The sequence below is a fragment of the Protomyctophum bolini genome, assembly GCF_963924005.1.
Source record: "Protomyctophum bolini genome assembly, chromosome: 5".
In the NCBI taxonomy this organism is placed as follows: Eukaryota; Metazoa; Chordata; class Actinopteri; order Myctophiformes; family Myctophidae; genus Protomyctophum; species Protomyctophum bolini.
In genome coordinates this window covers 43,617,390-43,640,214 of record NC_137866.1, presented here as the reverse complement: position 1 = coordinate 43,640,214, position 22,825 = coordinate 43,617,390, and the positions used below count along the sequence as shown (strand labels likewise).

Genomic DNA, 22,825 nt, shown 5'->3' with positions numbered 1-22,825 from the left:
GAACATTTGTGAGGGGAAACAATTAAATCCTGCCGTCACGAATATGGGTCCAATATATCGGACAGTGCTTTTGGACGATTGTCCTATAGTTTGGATGGAGGCTGATGAGCTGAAGACTCCCCGGATGAGAGAGAGTGAGTGACAAGCACAGGATGTTGGAGAGGTGAAGGATCACCCCTCATATCCCTGCTGCCTCGGGAGAGGGACGCTTTTAATAGTTCCTTCCAGTGAGGAGGGTGGGTGAGGCAGTCAGAGAGACACACACGCATGCGTGCATGCACACACTCAGGCAGTGCACGCACGCACGCAGACATGTGCACACAAGCACACAAGCACACACACACACACACACACACACACACACACACACACACACACACACACACACACTTCAAATATGATTCTTATGGGGGGTTGCCAGCCTTAAAAGTTTGGGAACCCTTAACAGTGTTAGACATTCAGCTCTGACAGAATGAAAGTAGAAATTGATACAGAGAATGGTTTTACAAGCCCCATAAGACACCTTCACATACCACATACTGTATAGATAGAGTGTCACTGCATCTTCTTAATATACAGATTTTAATCTCCGAGGAGAAAAATCACAGGGGGCTTTGAGTTCTATTAAAAGGCAAAGACCTAGTGGCATATTTTAAATGCTTCTGTTCTATTTCAGTCTGCCATTCAGACTAGTGGTCTGGAACCACGTTTGGTTGTTCCCTTTGGGGTGGTACTTTGGCGTGGTAGTAAGGGGTGTTGCTTTTTGATGGTATACCTGAGATGAGATGAGATCTGAGCAGTGGTTCTAGTGATGGATAAACACAGCGAGTGACAGAGATCCTCGAGGTTTTCACGACGCCTCGTTGCCAAGAAGTAGATTTCCTTACCATGATATCCTGTATGTACCCCCTCCCCCACCCCTTCCCCTCAACATTTGATAATTGGGGGCTCTTATAGAAGGGCTTTGACTAATTGGGTCCCTGGGTAAAGAGACAAACAGCTGGCTCTCTAAAGCCCTCGCATTGAGAGAGAAGAAAGACAAAGGAGGCACAAAGACAGAGCCATCGTTTCTTGGAGAAGGACCGAGTGTGAATGTATTTCATAAAAGAAACTCAAAGCCAGAGACACGACCAGGTGACATCGTCGTGGCATCAACCAGTGGTGGAAGAAGTACTCACGTGTTTTATTGAGTAAAAGTATCAATACCACCACGATGGGAAAAGTCTGGTATTCAAAATATAGGCTACTTGAGGAAAGGTACAAAGGTATTGGCATCAAAATATACTTAGATACTTAAATATACTTACATTAAAAGTACTCATTATGCAGAATGTCCCAATTCACAAGTTCTCAAATGTATAACATCCTTTGAAAGTAGCAGATCCACCAGCTCACGACAACTCGCATCGTGACACGTTTTACACAGCTATTGGGATATAGCCGATCTACAAGCTCACAAGTATGGGACCAGCACACAAGTCTTGCGTGGAGGCCCCTGTAAAATAAATAAATCACCCCCGTGTGAAGTGAGGGGCGCTAATATATTAAGTCTAACTCATGTTGATTAGGTGATGTAAAACAAACGGTGCCAACACAAACATCAAATGCCATTAACAATAAAGAGACAACATGACGTAATGATGGACAATATGACGTACATTTTCCTAAACTAAAAACAAACATTAAACCTGTATTTAGGAGAGGCTAGCGCCCCTCAAAAATCAGGCCTGTCTGAAGTGACCTTGTTGGTACCCTAAACATAGGGACATACAGACATAAGGATGGACGGACATAGAGATGGACGTATGGATGGCACGGACATTGCTGTCCACTCAAAAACAACTTTTTGGATGGGGGTCACACAATTATTTGAGAACCACTTATGCCACACAAATGAAAAACAAGGTCCTGTTAAAAGGCTTCACCAGCTACAAGCAGGTGGAAGTCTTGTCCCCCCCAGTGTTTCAACAGGAAATACTCCTCCACCCACAGACACACACCACTACACACCCAGCCACTCCCTTCCTTCACTCTCTCTCTCTCTTCAAAAGGACAGCAAACATAGAAAGGTTGTTGTTTTTCACAGCTCTCACTTCTCATTTTAACTCTCACTTCTCTCGTTCTCTGTCAGCATCCTGGCATCTGCCCTGTCTTGCCATTGGGTGGGTCTGTCTTTGCCTGTCATGTTACTAACATAGTTACAATTACAATTATCTCTTTTTGATTTTATTTAATTTTTTGGTAGGGAAAATAGACAATCTTATCTACAAGCTCACAACACATAAGCAATGTGTCACATTGCTGAGCTAGTAGATATTTTAAGTGGTTCGTCCACTCCTGACTAAAACAACAAATACACCAAAACAGCAGCAGAACAGTGCCTTGTTTGAGTTTGTGTTTGCTATGTTGTTTACAGTGGGCGTGTGTCCAACAAGCAAGGACAATGGCACGTGTGAGCCCCCCGCCTCCAGACCCCTGAAGTGATGACGACCAGTCCCCTACAGCCGCGGCGACAAAGGGTTAACCCGTTAAAACCAGGAAATCACCCGTGTCATTTTAGATTTCAACCATATTTGACCATATTTTATTGCGGCTGTAGGTCGCAGGTTACTATGAAAACCAGTCAGTCCGTCATTCCGTCCGTCGTTCCATCCGTCACGCCACCATATATGGCCATCAGTCCCTCACGCCTCGTGACACGTCACGCCACCATATATGGTCAATGCTCCATATATGAAGATCACGACACTGACCATATCAAACCCTGGATAGCCATACATGGAGAAGACTGGATCATCACCATCATCTCCCTTTTGACTGATACCTGTCCATTCAAACTCTAGACGGGCCTGCCCCCAAAGTTATCAATGCAGCCAGTCCCGGCAGCCGGCGCAAACTAGAGTTCTCAACAGGCCCGAAAATTAAGGCCCGGCCCTACCCGGGCCCTCATCAAACCCTGTACACTCAAGACACTGCCCCCGCTGCCACCCTTAGATCTCCATATATGGAGCTGACCTGTTCTGACATTCCGTATACAGTATGTTGATCTACACTCAAGACACGCTCCATATATGGCCAGTACAGAATTCATTCCATATGTTGATCTGACCCCCGGCCTAAGCCAAAGCGCCAGCGCTCGCCCAGCAAAGGGCGAGGTCGCTACTTGCCCACAGGGCGTCCTACTGGTATGGATAATACAGTGTGTGTGTGTCTTACTTCATGTAAGATTAAATATTGCCCCTTTTTGGGGTCATCTTTAAAAGTGTCCTGAAAGCAGAGACTATGAAATCAACTCCTTGTCCTTAAAAAGTCCATCCTCTGTGAGACATATCACTCACACATCATTCACTCATTCATGGACGCATCTGGGTCAGCCGCAATTCCCACATCACTCATTCTGTAATTGAGGGCTGCAATATTAATAGTGCTTCCAAGCTATGGGCGATTTTATTTTAATGGGTCTTTCTGCAGCCACAGAGTTGGTTTAGACTCGGCATGACTTCCTACTGGCCAAATGTAGGAAGTGGCAAATGTACAGTGACAATAAAGTGGAACTTATCTTCACCACAAAAACCCTAGAGTCCCTATTCTGGGCATATCATCATAATATAATATATAGGAGAACATGCTGTTAAAATAGGCGAACATACGGAAAATAAATCAGTCGATCTACAAACTCACAATGTGTTGCAATGTGATGCACTGTGAGCCTGTAGATAGGCAATTATGGTGAAAAGATATGGGGAAAAGGAGGGGTCCTAGTACAGACCCCCAGGGGGAGATGTTTAACCTCATTCAGACTTTACTCACTATGCCTCACTATGCCTCACTATGACACTTTTTAAAATGAATTAATTTAAATTGTGTGCAATCTTTATGCTTATGGTAGAGCCTAGCCTAGCACCTAGACACCAGATCTGACACGAATTATGACCTAATGGTCTATTAGCTCAATGGTAAAAATGTCAGCAATTATGCAGGAAACCAGGTTCAAATCCGGGGTAGAAGAGGAAAGTTGCATAGAGCTGCTTTAACCCATTTTAATCGGGAACCCCTTTGGTGTTAGCATTACGTTATGCTTTAGCTATTGAAAAATAGAAGAGCGACTGACATAGAAGACATTTTTAGAATCTGATCTCAGGTCAGAATGGAAAACTGCCAGGATGTAGAAGACATTTTTAGAATCTGATCTCAGGTCAGAATGGTTTAAATAAAGGTCAATAAAAACACTGCTGCTATCCCACAGACTATAATAGAGATGCTTCTTATGACACACATATGATAATATCCCAAGAAGATAAACGGTTACATTCTCTCTCTCTCTGTGTCGAGAGAGACCAAACAGAATGCCACCTGAAAAACAACGGACACATTTCGTGAGAGGCCGACTGGCCGAGTCAGATCCGTGCAGCTGTTCACCCGAACGTAACAACTGAGGCTATGATTCAACTGTGAGACTGACTCATTAGTGCCCCATGACTGACTCTGACGCTCAGGGAGAGTCCAGGCTGAGGCCATGTTGCTCTTAAGCCTAATTCATAGTAGGATGACAGTTTGTAGATGAGTTCTTTTTGGCAAGCGACACCGCTTATTAAATGAAGATGCCTCAGACACTGGTGATTTTGCAGCCAAGGAGGGCTTCTGATTGAGTAACCGGCAGCAACTACACTACAGTGTGTGTGTGTGTGTGTGTGTGTGTGTGTGTGTGTGTGTGTGTGTGTGTGTGTGCATGTGCGTGACCAGTAGTTCACTGACACACATCCCCACCACACCACAGTGGCGGTTTAGCAGTCTGTTAAAGAATGAGTCACAACAATGTGTTTATACAACCTGCTCTGGGAGCGCATGTGAGAGAGTTCTGTGTGTGTGTGTGTGTGTGTGTGTGTGTGTGTGTGTGTGTGTGTGTGTGTGTGTGTGTCACATGGGAGGCTGAAAGGGTAAAGGGTTACAGTTTGACAGAAAAGTTTGACTAAACAGCTCATTGCTTCAGAGGAGCTGCAGGTCAACCGTGACTGAAAGTTAGATTGGGAATTCTCACTGGCGTAATGGACCATAGCCGGTGAGACGGAGTAAGAGAGCGTGTGTGTGTGTGTGTGTGTGTGTGTGTGTGTGTGTGTGTTTGCTTATATTATTATACTTGTGAGGGCCAAATGTCCCCACGGTAGTGGTGGGTTCAATTATTCGATATGGCACAGAGGCTGCTGTGCCATATCGATTGGGCGATGCAGTTTTGACATATGAAGACATTTGAAGAGATATGCCAGGGACTCCCAAAAGAGAATATTTTTACGGCTTGAAGGGAAACTGCACCCTTTTTGCAAAAAATTGTTAATGATGTTTAGAAGATTTAGAACACTTTCCTGGGGGTCTTCGTGTGTGTAATAGGTCTATGTGGTTTTAGGTATTTTAGATTTTAGCAGTGAGCCCAGTGTCATCGACACTGGGCTCACTTACTTCCTGGACTACATGTTGTCTCAGTAAGACAGCCCTCCCCAATCCACAAGGAGGAGCAGTGCACCAAAGCATTATGGGAATTGTAGTCCAAGAAGGAAGTGAGCCCATGAGTGTCGATGACATCAGAGACACTGGGATCTAAACCACATATTGCACACATAAAGACCCCCTGGAAATTGTTCTAAGTCTTCTAAACGTGTGTGTGTGTGTGTGTGTGTGTGTGTGTGTGTGTGTGTGTGTGTGTGTGTGTGTGTGTGTGTGTGTGTGTGTGTGTGTGTGTGTGTGTGTGTGCGTGTGTGTGTGTGTGCGTAATCTTGCGATTTTTGGATACAAGCAGCACAGATGAACACAATGCTCCACAATGTTCCACAATGTTCCACTGTGAGTGTGTGTGTGCGTGCGTGCGTCCGTGTGTGCGCTAGTACATGACATGTATTGTAGCACAGGTAGAGGGGTCATAATAAAGGAGTCATTCAGACTGTTAAAAGCACGTTGTAACTTTGGTCAATGAATGGACTTGGACCGTGTAGTCTAGACAACTACTGGCAACAAACCTATGTCCTACGCCCACTGCTTTGATCAAAAAACAATCCTGATAGCGTCCCGATATGAAGGACAGCCCTAAAGCCTTTGCAGTGGTCCTGCGATGCTGTAATTTTTTCAATTCAGTAATTCAATTCAATGAAACTGGGTGGGTTTCATTGAATTCAATTCAATGAAACTGGGTGGATTTGGAGATTTAGTTTTTTGATTGTTTTTTGATTTTTTGATTGTCACCAGACACTCTCAGATTGTCTTATCATCCTTATCTGTTGAACAGAAATAACAGATAATGTTGATGGAGAATATTTTGGTCATTACAAATCCATTGGTTCTCCCAAAGTATAATGTCGCTTTCAAACGGGGGGGGGCATTTCGTTCGCATCAGCACAATCTAACAGCAGTACGGAATGCAGAGAGAGAGAGAGAGAGAGAGAGAGAGAGAGAGAGAGAGGTGTTAACCATATGAACTCTGCCGTCCCTATTCTGGGGCACAACACATGACGTACTGTGAGCTTATAGATTGGCTATTTTTTCAGAAGAGATTGAATTTGAATGTAAAGGGAAATACCAGTGGAACTAGTATAGGGCCCAGGACGTGCTGGGGGAGCCTGGTCAATGAAGTGATACAGGGTTTAAGTGGTTATAGGAAAAGACAAAAGTTACTCGAAATATTGATCATTTCATTCTTCTTACCCATATTGTCTCTGAATCCAATAAGGATGGACTTGCTGAACCCCTACACCTGGGGAGGGAGAGAGAGAGAGAGAGAGAGAGAGAGAGAGAGAGATAGTTTACATTGTCAGTTAATGAGGATGTTCTTGTGTAGTTACAAGCAGCAAAGGACAGACAGACAGACAGACAGACAGACAGACAGACAGACAGACAGACAGACAGACAGACAGACAGACAGACAGACAGACAGGGCATGACAGTGAGACAAGGGCAGCAGACCAATGTCTCTGTCACTCTCCATCACTGTTGCCTCCAGTGACCTTGTCTCACTCATTAGCATGTTTAGGGCTTATCGTCACATATCTCTCTCCATACATGCATCCCATGCACACGTACTGTATAAGGCTGTAGCAAACACGCATTCAATTTCAAACCCAAAGAAAGCAGCACACACACGCAGCTAGCAACAATTGCTACGGTCTTCTGTCACACAGAGCACTGTGGCCTGGCTACCACCCTTCTATCATAATTCATACTGGTTCCCAAACACTGGGTCATTTGTAGGTCGCAGGCACATTTGTATGAGTCCCTTTATTTTTTTCCAAAAAAATAGGAATAAAACAAATTCCAAAAAAGGTACCACATCCATAAATTAAATAAATGGCCGGACAAAGTACTCACATTTCCATTTCTTTATTGGCACACACCAAAAAGGAACGCTTACGCATTTCGGCTATGCAGCCTTCATCAGAGCACGCAAGGCTCATAGCCGAAACGCGTAAGCGTTCCTTTTTGGTGTGTGCCAATAAAGAAATGGAAATGTGAGTACTATTTTTGGATGTGCTACCTTTTTGGAGAAAACAAATATTCCTATTTTTTTATGTATACTGGATTTAGCACTCCACTGAAAACCATTGCTGTTGCGCAACCCCTTTTTCTCATTCCCTTTATTTTTTAATTATTATTATTTCAAAACATTAAAAAAAAACATGACCCAAAAAATGAAGAAATCTAAGAAAAAGCTAAGAAATCCATGTATTAGAAAACAAATGTTTAAGAAGTAGATCTGCTATTTTCACTAGTTTTGGGGCATTTCAATTTTGGGTCTCGACCTGAAAGGTTTGGGAACCACGTAATCTATGATACTGTTAGCTCACACAGTAACAGACCTTCACTGTAATCTATGATACTGTTAGCTCACACAGTAACCTTCACTGTAATTTATGATACTATGTTAGCTCAAACAGTAACCTTCACTGTAATCTATGATACTGTTAGCTCACACAGTAACCTTCCTTCACTGTAATCTATGATACTATGTTAGCTCACACAGTAACCTTCACTGTAATTTATGATACTATGTTAGCTCACACAGTAACCTTCACTGTAATTTATGATACTATGTTAGCTCACACAGTAACCTTCACTGTAATATATGATACTGTTAGCTCACACAGTAACCTTCACTGTAATCTATGATACTGTTAGCTCACACAGTAACCTTCACTGTAATCTATGATACTATGTTAGCTCACACAGTAACCTTCACTGTAATCTATGATACTGTTAGCTCACACAGTAACCTTCACTGTAATCTATGATACTGTTAGCTCACACAGTAACCTTCACTGTAATCTATGATACTGTTAGCTCACACAGTAACCTTCACTGATACCGTTAGCTCACACAGTAACAGACCTTCACTGACACTGTTAGCTCACACAGTAACAGACCTTCAACATCACCAATCACATAAATAACCCAGTGGATACATTATTTCTCTCTTACACATGCAAGCACACAACTGAGTCACACGAGACAACACAGGGACAGACATTCCATTATGTAGCATTCTGTCAGTCCCACGTCGTCTTATTGTCCCCATTCTCCCTCGCTCCCTTTCTTTGCACCCCCCCCCCCCCCTCTCTCTCTCTCACACATACATAGTTTTACACACACACACTTGATTGCTTTATTTGAATCCACAATTAAACAGTTGGAAGACTCAAATAGACTTCAACTCTATTTCGAATGCATTGCACCAATACAGGAGTTTGCAAACATCACAATAGAGATCAATAGTTCAGGCCGGGACGGCACCTAGGCTGCCAAGCCAGCCGGCGTGCCGTGGGTTCAACTCCCGAGCCGACGGCCGCGTGTCACTCCCCATCTCTCTCCCCCTTTCCTGTCTGTCTACTGTTCACTATCAATAAAGGCATAAATCTTTTTTTTTTTTAAAGAAGAAAAACATTATTTCAGTGGGCAACAATAAAGGCTCAAGGATCAACACAGACACAACGTGAGCACTAATTTGCAAGTTGCTTGGCTTTGCTCTTAGAGAAGCATATGTGCACATGTCCTCGGCTTGATTATTAACCACCTGTGCATTTTCTTCCTCAAGGTTGTCAAACCGTGTCAGCAGCTGTCCTGTCCTGTCCTGCACTGCTGAGTGGAGGTGTGACTGACAACGTGCATGGCCTGCGACAGCTGTGACCGTGTGTTTATTTGTGTCCTTGCACTGCATGGCACCATCACAGCTCTCCAAGCATGCAGTCGATGAGAGATGACAGTGCTTGGAATGTTGTTATTGTGTGTGCGTGTGCGCCTGCACTCACCGGTGTGAGATCTGCGGGGTTTGGCTCCCAGGTACGCCAGGTTAACGTTGGCCTTCCTGCCGTCGATGATGGGGTTGGGGTCCTTGCATGCCCGTTCCGCTGCCCCTCTGCCCACCATAGTGACCTGTCGACAACAGAGCAGCAGTGTTAGGTTGTTTTACTTTGACTTAAAGCTACCATACAGTACAGTGCTAGGTGTTCATTTGGCAACACGTTCTATATGCACACGTCACACACATGCCTGTCATGGCCACACTAGCAGCCAGCTGCACTTGCACTTGTCTTTAATCGTAATCATTTTTGCATCTCTGCCCCCGAATAAAAAACTAAGTTCCTTGTATGAACCTCATACTTCGTAATAAAGAGTTCTGAATCCAGAGGAGAGGAACATGTGTGTGTGTAGGAGTATTGATCTATAGGTGTTGTTCCCACTCCGTCTCTGGGAGTGTAGTGTGGGAGTGGGAGGCTCCAGAGAAACTCTGACTGGAACCTTGACCTGAGGGGGGGTATTTCAGGAGTGGTTCGTGAGCACGGAGCGGTGTGGTGTGGTGAAAGATTTTACAACAGATCCCAATCTAACCATTCCTATATGGATGTATTTATAGTTTCGTAAAATAGTCTTCCCTCCTTTCCCCACCTGATGGGAGAGGAAAGGAACCGGTTGGAATAACGTGTTCCTTCCACGCGCTACGTCCTACCAGGGACCACCAAACTCCCCCCTGACATCAGGGTGAAAAATGGGATTACAAAATTGTGGGATTAAAAACAAGAAAAAGGAAATCGGTGAAAATAGCTGATCAACAATCTCACGGCGCATTGTGAAGCTTTGTGAGCTTATAGATTGGCTATTTCTGGCAAAGATATTCTTTATAGAGCAGTGGGTCTTCAGCAGGGGGTCCGGGACCCCTAGGGGGTCCTCAAAGTTACTACAAGGGGACCGCTAAATCTTTGTGTGATAGTGTTTTTTATTATTTCTAACCACTGTTAGGATCATCAACTGGAATTACTTTTTCAATGGCCCCATATTTCGTTAAACATTCAACCAGTTTGTCGTCTGTCTCTGCTGTGTTGTTTTGACTTTTGACAAGTACAGACTTTGTCACATTAACCCCTGATTGTTCAATGAAATCCATCATGAAAATATTCAGGCAAAATATTCAGAAAACTTCAAAACTTCAATGGTTTTCACACGTATTGAGCTCCTGGCTGGCTCGCCACATGTAGCTAGTGGCTCAATGGGTGAGATTGACTGCGTGTAAAGTAAACCAGGTTCGGAAAAGGAGCTCAATGTGTGTATGAAAACCAAGGAAATAAGGGAGGCAGAAACTGGAGTTAAAGTGTAACTGAGATATTATTATTCAAAAACAACTTAAACAACTGTGAACATTATAGAAAATAATAAACCAAAAAAAATGGGGGCCCTTTAAATGTGGTGACTGTCCTGGTTCCTAGCTAGGGGAAATTCAGTCTCTTTCTCCAGGGGGGGAGAATTGGGTTTACCACATTTGTGGAGGGAGGGGGGCGTCGAAGTCCGGGTCGGCTCGCCAGGTTTCGTACCAGCCGGTACCGGAACCATCCAAGTGGGTTTCCTTTTAATGAAACAAAAAACCTGACCGAAGAGTATTCCAAGATTGTCACAGTGAATCTGCTACTTCTGCCATGCTGCTGACAAACAATTCGGCCATCTTGTATAGGTGGAAGTGGGAGTGGGGAGTGTAGGACCTGATGTCACTTTTATACTGCCTTGATTGACAGTTGACATGGGTTGCCATTCGTGGGTTGCCATGTTGGCTGGGTTACACTAGCATCCCTATATTCTGGGTAGATCTGCTAGTTTTGGTGAAGAGTTGGTTTGGTGTGTAGACTGTACAGGGGAAAAAAGAGCAGACCAAGTACAAAGCCAAAGGTCAAGTTTACTAAGTATTTAGGGTTTAAGTGGTTTCAACATGAATCCATCAATAATGTGTAAACAAACAATAAACATGCATACACAACACTGATGATAGTACTGTCAAATAAGCGATCTGTGAAATCTATGAGCAATACATTTTATACGATATGTAGTGGGGTGGTCCCTGCTTCATCTTTCTCTCATAAGAGGTCCTTGGGCTGAAACACGTTAAAGACCCAGTCCCACTCCTGGTGGACTCCATAGTCAACTAAGTAATGTAGTAATGTAAGTGGTGCATATTATATTCCATCGCACAGCAGCGTCACTTGCCCACAAGGACTTGTTCTTCACGTCTGAAGATCAGTTCTTGTGGACAAGCGACGCAGTCATACTACAGAAAATTATAATAAATGAAGCCTGAGATAGGAGTGAATGGCGTTATTACGGTATAAGTGCAGTCACACAACGTTCTGTTATTACATGAGGCAGAACACTACGACCGGATATCACACTAAAGCGCTCGTTCTCTTCAACCACCACGGTGCTGCTCTCGATTTCAATTCGCAGCATCAGACTCTGGAGTCTCGTGCTAACACTGGTTTTGCGGGTGACTGTGTTTTTTCCAAGAGGCACTCGGTGCTGGGTGTGAATTCTAGCCCGCATGCTGCAGGAAGTCAGGGGTGAAGTGGACTGGTGAACTGCCCGAGTGGAGAACAAAAAAAACACATACTACTAGAGGCCATCTTGCGATGGGATCACAACAGCCACACTGGTGCAATGAAACACATGACATGAGAGAAGTGGCTTCAGTGATAGAGGCCTGTGCTAGATGTAGAATACAATAAGCCCCGACCATCCTTGTATGGTCAACTTTTAACCTATGTTATAGTATTGACAATACAGCATGATTATGTGTTGGTACAGTATAACCACCCAACACTAAACCACCCAAAAGTCCTAATGCCCAGTGAGGAATACATTATGTTGTCTTATTATGATTGGGATATGTAACCTTATTTCCAGTACATTATGTTGTTCATCCTATGTTATTCACCTGATGTAAGTTAAGAGCCAAGATGTCTCCTAGGCCTGATAGTATTGTTTATGGTAAAACGTGTCCTTGTAACATGACAGCATAACCATGGTCTGCTCGTGGCAGAACACAAAATAGCAGACCTACAAGCTCGTAGCGCGCCACTCGGTGGCGCGCTATGAGCTTGTAGATCTGCTATTTTTTAATAGCTAAATTATAACATAATGTTTAAAACACAAAAAGGGTTTCCACCCAAAATGGGTTAAAGCACCAACACACACCACCTTCTAGTTAGTGCCTCTGACCCTTTTTAATTCCTATTACTGATTGACCGTGAATTCCACCACACCAGTAATAATTATGTGTAAGCTGTAGTCTATTTGGTTTAACCACTTAAACCCTTTATAATTAGTTGAGGGGCCTAGTTTTCCTCTACAAGTCTCGTCACCTAAACAAAAAACAATCTACAGGGTCATAACATGCCGTACCTCAACATGCCACTGATATTCTAATCCTAATGCAGTGGTTCTCAAAATTGGGTCGAGGGACCCCTAGGGGGTCCACAATGAATAAGAGGAACAGTTTAACCGCTTCAACCCTATTTTTCCAGACGAACCTTCTCTTATGGGGGTCCCTGGCTACAAAATCACTTCATATGGTGGTCTGCGACCCAAAAATACACATGGAGGTTTTTTTTTCCGCGTGAAAATGTCTGAGAATCACGTCGGCTACAACAATTCAACATGGCCATGATGGAACAGACTGAGGGAGTTTTCTTTGTCTTTCTTTCTTTGAGTGTGACACCAGTGTAACTCAGAATTGTGTCGTGATCAGCTCCACTATGGCACAGGGAGGTTGCTTTCCCAATGAAACAACGTAACTGAGAGCCTAGAGAGGCCTTATCTCACAGCCCCAACTGGCATGTCACACCTCTGTGAGCAAAGACTACCTTCTGCTGACACACACACAGTCACACACACACACACACACACACACAGTCACACACACACACACACACACACACACACAAATGACATGACAATCTATTCACAGCTGCAGCAGGCTTTTCATTATGTACTTATGTGTATGTTGACAAAGGACAACAGAGTGTGTGTGTGTGTGTGTGCGTGTGCGTGTGCGTGTGCGTGTGTGTGTGTGTGTGTGTGTGTGTGTGTGTGGTGTGTGTGTGTGTGTTCCAAAGGGACCAGAATATATAATTGATGGCCCCCTTTTAATAAATACCCTCCACTACTAATGTGGCTGCATGCTATCTGACACTGTGCATATGGTTGTTGTCTGTGTACAGAGTTACAGTGTCTACACCCCTCCAAGGACCACAGTCTGGAGATAACTTTCACCTCCAGTCTGTGAGGCATGGATTAGGGCAGCAAAAGCACATTGTGTCATAATTTAATTTAATAAAAATAAGACAATATACTTAGTGACTAAGAGTGACTGCTAATAATATGCTATATCCTTGTTAGGATAACAAAGCATCTATATATGGCATCTGGACATTTGGTTTTTGCGTTGCATAATTAATACTGTATGCTAATTTGGCAAAAATGTCAATTGGCTATTGCACTCCTCCAGTCCCAGCAGTGTCCACAATCATCACAGCATGGTCTTATTTACGTCACCGATAGTGTCGCTATAATAGAATGGCAGGTCTACAGGCTACATGCGCTGCATGCCATGATGTTGGCCCCTGGCTTTGTGAGGCTGTGAGCTTAATGTAGATTGACTATTTTCGGCGAGCGACACCATTGTGCGGAGGAGTAGGCCTACAGGCTAGCTATTAATGAAAGAAAGAAAGAAAGAAAGAAAGAAAGAATGAAAGAAATTGAACTTGTGAAATGGAATGGGACTTTTCTGCACAATGAGTAGCCTACATTTTGATGCCGAAATTGCCGATAGGCTACTACTCCTACTTTTAAGTAGGCTAGTAGGCCTACATTTTTAATAGACCTACGCGGGACTTGTACATATAGTGTATGCATGACCTATATTGCGATACTTTTACTAAAGTAAAACATGTGAGTACTTGTTCCATCACCAGGCAGTACTCACAAAGCCATATCCTCGTGATTTGCCGGTCTGTCTGTCTGTGATAACGACGGCCTCGTCGATGTCGCCGAAACTCTGGAAGTATTTCCGAAGCGACGCGTTGTTGGTGTGATAGGGGAGCCCCCCCACGAAGATCTTCGTGTAGGTCGTGTCCTCCTTCTCTATGGCGGTGGGATGCATCTCCAACGAGCCCCCCACGAGCTGACCGGCTAAAAACATGGGGGAATTCATTCAGTTAGATAAAAAAAAAAAAAAAAAAAAGACACGATCGGTCCGGATCGAGTCCACGCAGTTTGCAGGTGGTCGTCAGAAAGTTATATATCCCCACGTAAAGAGAATAACTTGTTTTTCCCCCCGGCGTAACCAAGCTCACTCCGCTCCGACTTAATACTGTTATCGTCCGTGGCTAAATAATAATTGTAAACCGAACTGGAAACAGGACCAACCTTTAAGTATTTGAGCATACGCCGTATGTTAAGCTCAGCTGTCCCCCTGCCCTGACAGGTGTGTTGAAGCCCCCCTGCCCCCTCTCTCTCGCTCCTCTTTTGTCCAATAAACGTGCGGAGCGTCTCTCTCTCTCTCTCTCTCTCTCTCTCTGGTCCCACCCTACACGCAGATATCACGACTGTAGGAGCAGCTGTCCCACCCATTCAGCTGCTCCCACACCACAGGCGTGACACACACACACACACACACACACACACACACACACACACACACACACACACACACACACATCATTAATTCATTATGCTACTAGTAGCCTACTACACTTAACACTTCTATTAATTAGTCTATATTATTTAATGTGTTCGCTTTCTTGTCAGCATTGGAACTTGGAAGCTCTCAGGTCTATGTATCTAGACTATATAGCATCAGTGGTGGTGTACAGTACTGAACCATAGACTAACAGCCTACTTGAGTCTGAGTGTCAACAGTTAGATATACTCCTGGTCAAATAGGCTATAACTCAACTACAATTTGCTCAGTTATATTTGTACTGGAGTTACTGGAAGCTAAATGTAGCCTACTTCTGTCCACCACTGCATGTCCACCACTGCTATGCACTGAGGGGGCAGGGCTCTTAACCCAAGAAAAGGGCTATCATATTCACACACCAGAAAAATAGTGGCCTACATCGGATGTCTTATGGAGCAAGATGTTCCACAATAACTTGGCCAGTAGCTAGGCTACAAAGAGAAATGTTCATTATTCTTCAATACAATACTAATGATCAAATTACAATTGTTTCAAATTATGACATTCAAAATAAAGTGCTATGGGTCAGAAAGGGGGAGTGGGGCAGTCAGGGCACTTGACCGAGTGTGTGTGTGTGTGTGTGTGTGTGTGTGTGTGTGTGTGTGTGTGTGCGTGTGTGTGACCAAAAGGAAGGTGAGGAACTGGGATGAGTGAAGACAACAGGCCTCACAGGTGCCGTAAACAATAGACAATAGAATAGGAAACACACATGATGAAAGGTAAACAGATGGGCTAATGACAATGACCCGACATGTCCCCCAAGGCCTAATTTATATTAATGAACTTTGTGTTTTTTAACTGTTGTTTTTTTTCTTCTTATAACTTCTATTGATGATATTTATTTTTTTACCAACAATTTATATGTATGAATGTATGTCAACTGGAGCTGTTGAACTGAACAAACTTCCTTCAGGATCATCTATTCAATTATCTACCGTATTTGCAGATACTTGGAGGAAAAGTAAGCATGACACATCATATACCAGTATACTATACCACCATCACTGGGTTTCAGTATCAAAGACCACTTATCACCCGTCCGACGTCCACCCCACCCCCTCCTGTTGGCGCTCGCACACACACACACACACACACACACACACACACACACACACACACACACACACACACACACACACACACACACACACTACACACCCTCCCCCACTGGGATGCTGTTTCTCGCAGACTTCAGTCTCCTCATTATCATGATACTCAGATGAGAAGAAGCTTCAATCTGTCAATCTCACACATCTTGAAAGGCTCCGCGACACATTTCAGAGACAGTTGGCCTACTGTAAAGTGGTAACGCGTCAATGTGAACGGTTCCACATTCACTTTCAGTGCACTGTCTTTGTAGCGACGACGACATACTCGCATGTAAAAGAAGAAAAAAAAAAACAACCCAAAGACATTGTAATGTTTAAATATAAATTTGTATTTACATCAATATTAACATCAAGAAATAAGGTACGAAAAAATGCCATAGTAATTTACATCCTGTAATAACGGTATGACTGTATATTTACCCCATGGGTTTAATTTCCAGCTTTTCTTTTTTTCATTAGATCCAATAATGCTTTTTCTTTTCTTTCGTACTTTTTTTTTTTTAGTTTTTAGTTTTTTTGAGGGGGGGAGGGGGGTTAAAGGGAAACAGACAAGTGTTCCTTTCGATATTCAATATTTGTAGATTATTCCATTTACTTTTCTTCATTGAACATAAAAGAAAACCTTAAAAAAAGAAAAGAGAAACACCACTCAAAACCTTTTTTCATGGCGTGAAACCAGAACCCCCCCAACGATTTTTCAAAAAATAGCAGACCTACAAGCTCGTAGATCTGCTATTTTTCAATAGCTAAAGCATAACATTATGCTTGAAACAACAACAGGGGTTCCCGCCCAAAATGGGTTAAACAGCTTTAGAGGATCTGAACATTCTCTTGTGAAGTCATATTTTGGAGCATATATCTCAACTGGCCATAAGAGTATAGGGCTGGGCGATATGGATAGAATATATATCACATAATATCACATATATTTATCGACCAAATACCTCAATATAGATATTGTTACAACAACATTATATTGTGACAATCTCTAATTTCCATTTTTCGGGGGGCAACATTTTTCTTTTAGTCTTCAAGTCTTTTCAAATAATCAAATACAGCTTAAATGATTAAAACCAGGAAATGACAACATTTATGCCATTTCACAATATCCAAAATCCCAGACAATATTTAGTCTCGTATCATGATATAGATGTCGATATGTCAATATATTGCCCAGCCCTATATGAAAGAAGAAAAGAGAAAGTATCACAAACCAAAGTCAAAGCACCTCAGCAGAACCAGACTTGTCTATTCTATGTCATATGGATGGGAATAGATTAGAATAATAAGCGTTATAAATTATGTGCAACAGCAAAAATGCACACATGAATACTTGCACCATCTACATCAGGAACCTTTTCTATGTGTTGCACATAATGACAACAAACAAACACAAGCAGAAACAATAATCTTTGGATTGAGCATGTCTTCAAAAGGTAGATTTCTCAAACAAAACAAACAGCTTAACAGACAACTGAACAAAAATAAAGGCAAACTCATATGTCAACAAAAACAATGTAAAATATTCAACATGATGAGTCATTATGTCCACTTGTTAACAAGCACAAAAAAAAACAACAACTCAACACTCATGGAGACCATGAGACTGGAAATCAACCCTATTGCACAAACATGCAGTGGGGGTTGATTTCCATAGTGTCACTATGTGGCTGGAATGAAGCGAACAGTGTTGGTCGCCACCAAGAACTGATTATTGGATGGGCGATGGCTGATTTCAGCAGTCGAAATGGTTTTGTGCATTTGGTTCATCGAAGCACAAACATTCAGGGCTGTCATGACAAGTCTGGCGTCTGCCTTGCGTTTTATTTGTTCAGGGTAACATGCTCAATTTCAGGGCAGACCACAGCCAAGGTTTTGGGTCTAAAGTACTTTTTATTTTATTTCCCCAGCAGCAATTTCCATGCCTTGGTGTAATTATGTGGTAGTAGGTAGCCACGAGGAAACAAATGATACACAAGTCAGACACCAGACCTGCCATGACAGAGCACTGTCTCGTTCCTGAATGTTTGTGTGGGTGACTGATTTATTCGGTACACATCAATGCACAACAGGTGTGTAGTCACACCTATTTGATTCAAAATCAGTTCTTGACGGCGAGCAACACGTGGTGCTACAGAGTATGAATGAAGCTTAACACCAGCCAGGGCTGAAAGTCCTTCCAAGGAGAAGTTTTATAACAGTAGAATCTATCAGCTCTGTCAGTCACTATCAAGTAGCAAAAGACAAGAACAGTAAGTCTCAGAGCTCATTTATACTTCTTCATACAACCCTATTCTTTGACAAAAATGGCATGTTTTGTCGGACAACACACAGGTCATGTGATGAAGTGTTGTGAAACTGAAGTTGTACATAGGAGGTTCAGTCTAGAAATGTCATCTCTCACACACACACACACACACACACACACACACACACACACACGCACACACACACACACACACACACACACACACACACACGCCCCCTATAGGAGCCTAACACAATCATGTGTCTACGCTTTTATATAGGCATCTTTTTTCTCTTCTTTTTTTCTCTCAATCGATTAGTAAAATAAAATAAAATAAAATAAAATAAAATAAAATAAAATAAAATAAAATAAAATAAAATAAAATAAAATAAAATAAAATAAAATAAAATAAAATAAAATAAAATAAAATAAAATAAAATAAAATAAAATAAAATAAAATAAAATAAAATAAAATAAAATAAAAACAACATGTTTGTCTAACTATATCATATAGTTAAGCCAAGGTCCTTGGGGAAAAAAGAAGAAGGACATTTATGGTTTGACAATCACAAATTATTATAAAGAAAAGTGCTTTCTGGGAGAATGAAAGTGGCAGTATTAATTTTCTAAAAGCAACCTAACATGTATTGATAAAAGGAGGCCCTCTTTTTTCCACCAACGGTTGAAGTAGTGAAAATAAAAGCTGTATTGACCTATGACAATAAGAAAATTACACTTTAAATATCAAGCCTTACAATCTGTGCAAAAACAGTATGTGACCTACAAAAGCATATATATATTTATATATAGTACATTTTGAAGCATATTTACAATTCGTATTCACAGACAAAAGGAAAAAAAATCAAAACAAGACTTGGTAACTAATACTGCAGTACCGTCACTTTGAGTAAATGATGCTTAAATGTTGTCCTTGGAGGAAAGTCAAGAGGAAGGGTTATTGCTAGAAATCTGCATACATACATTAAATTCTGACTGACACTTTCTTTTACAGTGTAAATTACTATAGGTGACAGTTTAACAATTCGCAACTAATTAAATTTGCAGTGGTAACATTACACGTTGTTGTAAAACAGCCAAAATATTTTTTTATGAGTTTGCTTTCAAAAATTTTACCTCAAACAGTCACTTTATAAATTGTATAAATAGCACAGGTACTTAACATGTACCTTAAGAGAGGTTCGTCTGTTTCAAGCGTCCATTTTCAGAGGGTTTAAAAATGAGTATACTGTTAATGTGTCTAATTACCTATAATAAAAGGAATACACTGTAGAAGAGAGTGTTGGATAAAATCTGTGCTTACTGCCTTTCCACTGGTCACTCAATTATAACAAAGATCACCACGTTTTCCAATTAATAGTCCATTATTCTCAGAGGAGAAAAAACATGGGAGAGGGGAACTCAAAAATAAAACCGTAAATATTTGACGTTATGCATTAGTTCTTGGATAAAAGGCCTCTAATGACCACGAAATATTGCCACAATCCTTTCAAACGAGGGCCTTTCCTTAAGCATAGTTCAGACCAAAGATTCACGACAAGACAAAACCGTTTTAAGCCTGGTCTTTACTTCGTTGTACATCGGTGTCGTCCGTGGGAAATAGCCGACCTACAGTATGAGCTCACAAGGCGCCGCGGATGCGATTCGGCGTGAGCTTGTATAGGTCAACGATATCCAATTTCCGGCACTCAACGCCGTTGTGCGACGGAGCATAAATTTACGCATTATTAGAATGTTGTAGAGAAAAATCGCAGCGGTCTGAATTACCCTTTAAAGTGCAAACACGGCCTACAAGTATCTCTGACGTACCGTGGCCATAGCATGGCGGAGGACCGTGTGTGTGCTACTGTTTAATGACATTCTCATGAGCATTGGAGCTTTGACTTTTAGTCACGTTTATAATCCTGGTACAAATCCACCATGACACTGGTGTGTACAGAGTGGTCCTCCAGCGCCAGCACGTGAGATACTGGTGAAACAAACATCCCGCGATGCTCTGAAACAGGAAGGGAATTGACCACAGCTTCATGGTGCCATCGACAAAGAGGACGATGTCGCCATGTTTAAGAGTCTGTGATCCCACATCGTTCTCAAGCACGTTTCCACTTCCTTCCTTCGGTTTGGTCCAGCAAGCGGCGCGTATTTCGGAACACACGAAAACCACTTGTAAAAAGAGGAATATAGAACTACATCATTCTAAGAGAGGAATTGTACAGGCGTATTTCTTACTGTTTTAAGGTGTGTGTGTGTGTGTGTGTGTGTGTGTGTGTCACAGTGTCTCTGTATTACATGAACATTATGGGATGTTCATGGGTGGTTTATGATTTTGTGTGTCATTCAGTTACCGTAGTTCGTTTTTTTTTTCAAAGGCTGGGAAAAGGTTTGCGTGTTACTGGCCTCAGGTCCAAAGGAAGAGCACTCCCCCTGCTGGAGGGAGTAGAACACTACACACAGACACACAGGTCCAGGCCTGCATACACTGCAGCACTGCATCATGTCATTTCTCTGAATGGGGATCACAGTATGTGAGGCAGATGTCTGCATTATGTCATTCAGCAGTATTTCTGGGAGGAGAGAGAGAGAGAGAGAGAGAGAGAGAGAGAGAGAGAAATTACGATTTAGTGAGTGTGACATATAGGGAAGATTGAGGCATTTCAGAGGTTTATTTTTTTAATTGAGATATTATAGATTTATTTTTGCACTGTTGTACGAATAGAATAGGGCTTAAAAGAATTATGGATTTCAGAATCTTGGTTATTCGATTAATAAAAAAAAAGGCAATCGATAGAACAATCGCTAATGAAGACAATGGATAGTATAGGTGCAGCCCTTAACGGACTCCCCTTTTCCAGCTGCGTATACCTGGTCAGGCCCCATAGGCATCCGTCCCATCACCATCGGGTTCATGCCCATCTGACCTCCCATCTGGCCCATGTGCGCCGCCCCGCCATTGGCCGGCATGCCGCCATTCATCATCATGCCCCCGTACTGGCCCGGGTTCCCCTGCTGGGCGAACTGCTGCTGGCCCGGGGCGCCCCCCTGCTGCCCAAACTGCTGCTGGGCATAGGAGCTGGCCGGGGGGGGGGGGGGGGGGAAGAGAACAACACCAAGAGAAAATGAACCCGGAGACCTACATAAAATACATCCCACCCTCCTCCCTGACACATATATTATAATACCGAGTATGGATTATAGAACAGTGCTGTGGATCACGACCCATAAGTGGGTCGATCACAGCAGGGTGGCATGGCGAAACGGATAATCACGTGCGTGCATTTTTTTATTTATTATTATTTATATTGACACAAATGTATGGCAAGCTGTGTTTAGTTTCGTTTTAAATACGATTCAAATTTGTGAAAACAGATATTACGTACCGTATACACATGCATCTCACTGAACATGGGAATAATAATCTATTGATGTATTGAAGTATACTGTAGAGAAATTTGAATTATTTACAGGTATATATGCATTTTTATGATAATTAATTGCTTATTTTAGTGGGCAAAATATTATGTGGGTCCTGGCTGGGCCAAAAGTATGTCCTAATTAAAAACAAATTGTAGTTAACAAAAAAATTAAAGGGACCCATGAAATTGTGTCTGCAACCCACAAATGGGTCCCAAACCCACTGTTTGGGAAACAGTGCACTATACAGTACGACTTCAGAGTGTTTTGCTTTGGTTAGCTTTAGAAGGATCCGATGTTCGGTGGAATGTAAGCGGTTGGTTTCGCACCATAAACATGCACAGCAACGTTCAACACCAACCTGCTGCGGGCCATGCCTCCCTGTGACCAGCCTTTCATAAACATGCACAGCAACGTTCAACACCAACCTGCTGCGGGCCATGCCTCCCTGTGACCAGCCTTTCATGTCGGCACCCTGGTACATGGGCCCGCCCTGCGGGTGCTGCTGCATCATGGGGTTCTGAGGGCCCAGGCGGCCTGACATCATGGCGTTAGGAGGACTTCCTGCCGAGGGGCCAAATGACGGGTCCCCTTGTTGGCCCATCCCTGAGCACACAGCAACACAACACTCAGTGAGAGGAGCCACTTTCACCCTGCTGGTGGTGGTGCCAGCATTTTCTAAAATAGTAGAAATGTTTTTGCACAGGACATGCAATAATCTGGAGGGGTGTGGACTGGAGTGTTACATTTAACATCCCTAATTAAAAAAACACTGACATCCTAATGACTTGGCCTCCAATTCTATTATTTTGGATTTTAAAACATTTAAGGAGAGATTAATTAGTCAAGTTGTGAGTCCTTCTGCAGCATTGGCCTGGACATGTTTTCAGGCCAAAGGTGCAGAATAAATCAAATAAATGTCTCCGAACACATTACAGATTATCTGTCAAGGAGACACACAAGAGAGCCAAGAGACAATAGGATTGGATACACTCAGCTCTCCGA

General features: G+C 42.6%; 2 protein-coding genes across 8 annotated transcripts in view; both read right to left on the bottom strand.

The window, feature by feature from the left end:
- The window catches only part of rbm38 (RNA binding motif protein 38), a 26,748-nt gene extending 11,909 nt beyond the window's left edge, over window positions 1–14,839 (bottom strand). Inside the window, exons 1-3 of the mRNA XM_080762724.1 lie at window positions 14,279–14,839; window positions 9,285–9,408; window positions 6,691–6,739 (exon numbers count right to left, since the gene is read on the bottom strand). Coding sequence (XP_080618850.1) covers window positions 6,691–6,739; window positions 9,285–9,408; window positions 14,279–14,506 — 401 coding nt within the window. The 5' untranslated portion in view covers window positions 14,507–14,839. The remainder of the gene's footprint in view (window positions 1–6,690; window positions 6,740–9,284; window positions 9,409–14,278) is intronic.
- Window positions 14,840–16,454: 1,615 nt separating this feature from the next.
- Window positions 16,455–22,825, bottom strand: part of LOC308314909 (nuclear receptor coactivator 3-like) — a 78,715-nt gene continuing 72,344 nt past the window's right edge. For 6 of the 7 annotated variants that reach the window (XM_080762700.1, XM_080762703.1, XM_080762704.1 and 3 more), the window contains exons 21-23: window positions 22,249–22,426; window positions 21,272–21,479; window positions 16,455–20,973 (exon numbers count right to left, since the gene is read on the bottom strand). In XM_080762700.1, coding sequence (XP_080618826.1) covers window positions 20,962–20,973; window positions 21,272–21,479; window positions 22,249–22,426 — 398 coding nt within the window. In that variant the 3' untranslated portion in view covers window positions 16,455–20,961. Of the gene's footprint in view, window positions 20,974–21,271; window positions 21,480–22,088; window positions 22,182–22,248; window positions 22,427–22,825 lie in introns of those variants that run through there. The other variant, XM_080762706.1, reaches the window with a different exon arrangement.